General features: G+C 42.1%; 1 protein-coding gene across 18 annotated transcripts in view; it reads left to right on the top strand.

Annotated features, from left to right (window-relative positions):
* The first annotated feature begins 4,331 nt into the window (after positions 1-4,331).
* Positions 4,332-7,553, top strand: part of Trpm3 (transient receptor potential cation channel subfamily M member 3) — a 508,459-nt gene continuing 505,237 nt past the window's right edge. For all 18 annotated transcript variants that reach the window (XM_029539424.1, XM_029539490.1, XM_021218256.2 and 15 more), the window contains exon 1: positions 4,332-4,790. In XM_029539424.1, coding sequence (XP_029395284.1) covers positions 4,614-4,790 — 177 coding nt within the window. In that variant the 5' untranslated portion in view covers positions 4,332-4,613. The remainder of the gene's footprint in view (positions 4,791-7,553) is intronic.

The raw sequence follows: 7,553 nt of genomic DNA on the forward strand, positions 1-7,553 counted from the left end.
TTACAGAAGAGTTTATTGTCTTCTGAGCACCTACTAGGACTGCCCATTAAGCGTTGCCTACAACACTCAAATTCTTTCCTAATCCAAAGTCCTGAAGTCTTCCACATTCCTCCTAAAACAGCATGATGAGGCCAGTTACTACTCAGTACTAACAACTTCTGTCTTAATTACTTTTCTATTACAGAAAAGTCACACCACACCAAGGCTACTAATAGAAGATTTCATTGGTGCTAATAGTTTCAGAAGATTAGTTAGAGTCCATGGCTAGCATGGCACTGAAAGAGTCCTGAGAGCTTACCTCTTGTCCACAAGCATGAAACAAAGAGAGGAAGGGAGGAAGGGGGAGAGGAAGGAAGAGAGAGGGGGGGGAGGGAGGGAGAGAGAGCAGGGGAGGGGGAGAGAGGGGAGGGGGAGGATAAGGGGGAGAGGGAGGGAGGGAGAAGGGAGGGAGAGGGAGGGAGAAGGGAGAGAGGGAGAGGGAGCACAAGAGAGATCTAAGAATGGCATTGGCTTTGAAACCTCAAAGTCTATCCCCAGTGACATACTTCTTTCATTAAGTACCTCCTAATCTTTCCCAAACAGTTCAACCAATTGGAGGCCAATATTCAAATTTATGAGCCTATAGAGCTCATTCTCATTCAAACCACCACACTGTGTGTATTGGTTAGTTTTTGTCACCTTAATACAACCTGGGGTACTTGGAAAGGGGGAACTTCAGTTGAGGAATTACCTCTATTACATTGGCCTGTGTGATGGCATTTTCTTGATTAATGATCCCTGACTCACTCTATGTGGTGCTACCATGAACAGATGCTTCTGAATTGTATAAGAAGTCAGGCTGAGTAAGCCATGGAAAGCAAGCCAATAATCAGAGTTCCTCTGTTGTCTCTGCCTCAGGTCCTGCCTCCAGGTTATTATCATGACTTCCTGCCTTAGCTTCCCTGAATGAAGAACTATTACCTATAAACCAAATAAACCCTCCCCTTCCTAAGTTGCATTTGCCATGTAATTTTTCACAGTAATAGAAAACATGGGACAGTGTCTAATGGTAAATAGGACAGTGTGGTTTGTATAGAGTACTAGAAGAGGAGGGGTTTGAACATTCTGATCTGCCTGTTCTTTGTGCATATTTCCTTGTTCCTCAAGTTTTTAAATTAGTCCTTCTATATTAGAGGGATATCAAGAAAACTGAGTATGATTTAACGCTCCATCAAGGTTGACTTTCCTGAAGAGGGGACATGATCTTGAGGGTTAAAATATAGACTATCTATAGTTATAGATAGACTTATTAGCTGTGCAGAGACTGAGCTGAAACATTGCCAATGGGAAGAGGGATTGCATAGTATAAAGAGAATGAAAATATGTTGAAAGACATACTTTAGAATGCAAAAAATTAACACAACTGAATTGCTACTTTTAGGAATACCAAATTGTAATCTAAATCTAAATGACCATTTAGATTTGTAAACACCCACGGTTTAACATTTAAAATAGGTGTTCTGGATGTGTGAGACCCTTGGCCAGGACACTTCTCTTCTTTAACCTCTTATGGTCCTCTCTTAAAGCATAGGAGAGCTCATTCTGGGGAGTGGGCATTTCTTCTAAATGAGAAGGGGGTCCTGAGACCCCTCTTTAGATATTTGACAGCAGATAATCCACCTCTGTAAACCACTCATCCTTTGATCTTCATCACCTCAGCTGCAGCTGTGTAGCCTCTAAATCCACTCCCTGAAGGTTTTGTGCCCATCCTTCTAATTATTGCTAGAGAGTATGTGATGCCTCCCCCCTTCCTCATGCTTTCTCATTTCACACAACCCCTAACTATGTTTCTGACCAAAGTCAGTCTTAAAAAAATTAAAGGAGTTAAGAGGATCCAAGGCTATGGTTTCAGAAAGACGCTTTCTTTTCTTTTCTTTCTTTCTTTCTTTAATTTTATTTATTTTATTTTATTTGTAGTGTTCATAACTCTTTGAAACAGTGTGGGGCAAGGATAGCCAACTGTAATGTCCTTGCCTTTCCCAGGGGCTAACTTCTCACAAATGTAACCACTTAAGGGTCTTTAGTAGCCAAGAAATGCTGGCTACTTGTAGGCTGCTCAATTAAGGAATTATTTTGCTATATGTTGACTACCATTCTGTAAGAAAAGCCAGAGCAAAACCCCATTGCCTTTGCAGCATTTTTTTAACTTCATTTATTAAACTTCATAACTCGTAGGAAGCAACCAGGTTTAATTTGTTTTGCTTGATCTTATTACCTGGTACTACATACATATACACAAAGTATCCTTAATGAGAAATGTCAGTGGGTTGCCAGTGTGGAATAGAGACTTGCTACCTAGAAGATGAACCCTGGTAGAGAGTGCTGTTTTTATGACAAACACTGAATTCAGTGCCTCACTGCCACTCGCTCACTGAGTTTCACGAAACCCCTGGGTATGCAGTTGTGTAATTTTCTCCATTTCAGAGATAAAAGATTCCAATGCACAGAAGAGACGAGAAAATTGCCCAAGGCCAGGGTCAGGATTTCATTTTTTACACTAAAACCAGATTTTAGGATTTAGGAGGTTAGGCAAACCTCAGTGACATGGCACACCTACCTGTGAGGGAGTTATTCCATCCTTTATTGCAATTCTTGTCAGATTAAAGGACCAGAAAAAAACCGAGGTAAAGGCTTTATTGCTGTTGCAGACATATATATATATATATATATATATATATATATATATATATATGAGAGAGAGAGAGAGAGAGAGAGAGAGAGAGAGAGAGAGAGAACAATGACTCTAATGTAGGCATCAGGGCTCCAGTTCTGTTATCTGTGCTATACACAACTGATTTCTTTGGTCTTCAGTTGCTTAATCTGTGAAATAGGGATATTATAGCAGCATCTGCTTTGGAGTACTGATATGAGTATGAACTTACATGATGAAAAGTGCCCAACACCGTGCCTGACATCCCAGTTGTCAACACTTCAAAATGCCCTTCTCCCCATTGTGGACATAGGATGGTGACAGGAAATGAACCATGTGTGAACCCTGTTACATTGACACTGCTTTAATAGAGACTAATGCGACGCAGGATTTTTTATTTTTTATTTTTTTTATTTTTTTGTTATGTTATGTTCAAGTCAGTGGTTCCACAGCACTCAGCATCTCTGACTCTGGAGCACTTTAGGAAATGGCGCAGTGATGCAGGTGTCAGGTATAGTTGCATTCTTTGTTCTTGATCCTAAAAGGCAGCCTTATAGCACATCTGCTCTAACCCCTCTGGATTTTATCCCAGAATACACGGTAGTCTCAGGAGTGGAAAGAGGAGGGGTGTTACCCATTTCTTCTCGGGTAATTAAAAATGAAAAATCTCTGTAGTCACTGGGGAGGAAATAAGGTGGAAATTTTAAGTACCCTAGAAACATTTGAAGGTGAGGGTGTGGGGAGTCTCCTGGCAGAGTCTTTTGTCAGTGATAGGACAAAACTTTAATGTCTGGGGAGAGTGGCTAGTCCAAATAAGGGGTATGACAGGGCCATCCCCAGCCCCAACCTAGCCCTCCTGAGCTTCCCTGCTTTAAGTGAAACTGGCCAAATTCTGCCTTTAAATGGAAAAGTTCCCTTTTATTCCCATTCACCATGGGAGCTTTAAAAACTGTTTGCTCCAATGGAGCTACACTTTTGTAAAGCCTCCTTCGAAAATTATTGAGAAGAGGGGGACACTCAAGGAAACCAATTTTTTTTTTTTTTTTTTTTTTGTGGTCAGTACCCTGCAGGGCCCTTTAAGGGTTAAACTTTGTTGCAGAGAAGGTCTATCTTGTGGGGCTATCCCCCAATATAGAAACTACTATTGCTGAAAGGGTAAGCCACAAATTCGTTTGCACAGCTTTCTGTGACAGGAATAACTCCTTGTTCCCTGTATGTGTATGTGCGAGTTTGACTAAGCCTCTGACCGTCTATCATCTAAGCGGGGCTTGTATCAGGGTGAAGACTGTCAATCATAGTTAATAAAAGACTTCAGAACACAGCAGGGATCTCCTTTTACTATAGATCCATTTTACGGTAGCTCTCAATTTATTATGTCACACAAATCAAAAAGGAAGCATTTATCTTATCATTCAGAGGCATCCCTTCTCCCTCCCGGTGTCCTAGCCCCTCCCCCTGCGCCAGTTTCCAGCCCCTCAAAGATGCTTTGTGCAAAAAAAAAAAAAAAAAAGTACAAGTTCTCCTTCTGGGTTCATTTTTGTTCCTTTTTGCTCTCCTCCTGGCTCCCCCCCAAAACAAGAGAGCAAAGCAAATGGCCCGGGTTCCCCCCCAACGCCTGACCTGTGTTTGCAGGAGGAGAGCAGGAGAGGGAGCGCGCATTCTGGAGCAGGCTCCTCTGACTCCGACCACAGGCTGTTTTGTGCAGGCTGTCCCTCTCCTTCGAAATCAAGCATCCCCTCCCCGAAGCAGCAGGCAGCGTGCCTCCATTCGGCCACATTTGGTATGCATGAGCACGGCTGCAGGGAGAGGGGAGGTGGCTTTCTTAAGAAGGTTCAGGGGCTCAGGAAACGCCACTTGACTAGACTCCCAAGTTCCAGGAAGCCTCTGCCCTAATGGAATTTGCAGGTGTGGAGATGACCATGGGATGCCAGGGCCGTGGGGGACCGTTTATTTTCTAGGCACTGCCCAGATTTGCAGTTTCTTGTCTTCCCGGTGGAATTTGGAAGGGGTCATGAATCAGACTGATGCTTCTCGACCCCTAAATTGGACCATCCGGAAGCTATGCCACGCAGCCTTTCTCCCATCTGTCAGACTTCTCAAGGTACAGTAACTTGCTGCTTTGAATGGCTCTTACTCTGCTTTTCAGGTCGGAACGCCCAACTTCGCACTTGGGCTGGGACGCCAGTTCTGGGGCGTGAGAATGCATGCAGTTCTGGCTGTATTACCCATGGCTAGAGAGAGTTCCCAACACCCCTACCCCACCCCACCCCCACCCAGCCTGGAGGATGGCCTGAGCCACACTAGGGAATTAGATAAGGTCTCAGGGATGGGGCTACCTGTGCGCATCCCCACCTTTCTTAACCATTATTCTGCCAAACAATGAATTCTCTTATTTAGGAGGATGAGAATAATAGTGGGCATGAAATCTCTTCCTCTTCTGCATTTGGCTCCAGAGCTCAATTTCTTTCCCTGGGGAAGCCCTTCGACCCACTTTCCCTTAAATGGAACCTGAGAGAACAAAGGATTCTCCTCCTTATTTTAAAAGCTCCTGGCTAGGTGGTCAGTCAGGTAGAGACAAAGGAAGAATGGACCTTACCCCATAGTGACATTTTAAAGGCACGGTCATTTCTATCTCTTGGTCACTGGACTGGAGTCAGTGCGGAAAAGTATTGTTTTCGCATCCGTTGAAGGAAGCCCTCTCTAGCTCTGAGTTACACAAAAGATTCCTACTACACCTGAACTGCAGTTGCTAGTTGTGTCCACAATGCTCCTGTTTCTGGAAGCAAATGTATTAAAGATGCTGAAAAAGTCCTCACAACTCCTTGGGAATCTACCTTCATCCTCTGTCTGACAGGGAAGGAAACAAAGTGAGAAGGTGTGGAGGAGAAATACTGCTTAGAAAAGAAAACGTGCTAACCCTTGGGGGTGGGGGTGGGAGTGCATAGTGGAATGTTCCAAATTAAAGTTTGCCAGGTAAGGCAAGCCCTTCATTCTCCTTTCCTATATTATATATGATCTTCTGATTTATTTAATTACTAGTGACCGTAGAGGGAACTAGCTACAACAGAGGAATGATGGATTAGCCCTGAATAATAAATCACTCCTTTTTTTTTTTTTTTTTTTTTTTTTTTTTGGAGGTGGTAATCTGGTTAGGTTTGATGTGTACAGATAATTCTAAATAGCTAAGTGGTGCCTTGTTACCAAATATGACCCATTGTCTGAGTTTCTCTGACCCTGTTAAACACAAACTGGTATTAACTTTCACAAAGTGTGCCCCCAAGTGCCCTTCAAACCTTATCTTATGGTTGTCATGGCAATGACTTGCTTCCTAAGGGATATTTGGAAAGGAGAACATTTGAGGGCATAGGGAGTGGTAGAAATTTCTACACTTATGCGTGTTTTTGCTGTATTGGAGCAACATATGTAATGGAGCATGAAAAAGAATGAGGCCAGAGGATTAACAAATGAATGTGAATTTCCCTCCAGATTTAGGAGTCAATCAAGACTTGGGAAAAGAATGTTTTGGCAAATTCACTATGACTAAGAAAGTGAAGTTCTGTGAGCCCATGTGTAATAAGAACTACCTTTTCAGTTAATGCTGGCTTGACCCCAAAGTCATGCTTTTTAACTCATCTTAACAGTTATATGTATACATTATTAATGCATTCTCAATGTATTATTAATTAGTGCTCATTTTTAAAATAGAAACTGTTATTAATATACTCTTCACAAAGTCAGAAGAGAAGTTTGAATTTGAGATAAATCACTTATTTTTAGAAGAACTCTGTCATCCTTTAAAATTGAACACACAAACACACACACACACACACACACACACACACACACACACACTATGGCCAGTAGACCAGAGCTTATGTTTTCAACTAACTTCACCCTTCCATTATTCCATTTACTAATGTGGTGCTTGATAACACTCCATCTAATAAAGGATATTAGTAAGCCTCCTTTTGCTGATTGCAGGATCTGAAAGAGGGGATGCGTTTTATTAGAGAACTTGCTCTCTAAATGACATCTGTGCATTTGAGAGTGTAGTTACCCCATGAGACTTTAGATAGCAAGCACATTTCAAAATCGCACAAGGAAAATAAACAGTTGTCACATCCTTTAAGCACTATTTAGGTAGAAGTACCAACTTCTTTTGGAAGGCACCTGTGCTCACCACTACACCATCCAGCTGCTTTTGAATATGAGCAAATATGTCATCCACGTGAACACAGTGTGTGTGTGTTTCCCCCTCTGTGTAGCCCCACTTTTTCTCTGTTTAGTACCTATGCATTCTCCCTCTGCTTGTCCCTTCCAAAGCAAAACTAGAAGCTCATGAGTAATAATTTGCATCTTTGGTAAGTGTTCTTCTTGTCTCAGGCTACACATTAAATATTTAATAATGTTTTTCCTTGCAGTTGATTGCTTACCTTCTACTTTGTCATCATTTCTCCTTAGACTCCACTCCCCCCCCACTACCCCACTATCATCACCATGTTAATTTGATGTATGGCTTATCTGAATATACAGATTTAATGAAACCTTTGGCTTAACAAGGCCAATTCTCCCATTCAACAGGCAAATTTTGGTCCTCGTCCAACTGTCTTGATGTTCTTTGCCCTCTCTGATGCCTTGGGACTTATCAGGAAATGCAGTCTGGGGCATTATGGCCTGATTAGACTTAGCTAAATGCAGATCACTTGCCTGTTCCAACAGTCTAGGTTCAAGCTGATTTCTCTTATTCTTTTCCTTGAAAAATGTATTGGGTCTTTTTATTTATTTATTTTCGCTAACTTATTTTGGTACTGTATGCATAGTCAGAAATGGCTTCACACACACACACACACACACACACACACAC

Source organism: Mus pahari, chromosome 1 (assembly GCF_900095145.1).
Source record: "Mus pahari chromosome 1, PAHARI_EIJ_v1.1, whole genome shotgun sequence".
Taxonomy (NCBI): Eukaryota; Metazoa; Chordata; class Mammalia; order Rodentia; family Muridae; genus Mus; species Mus pahari.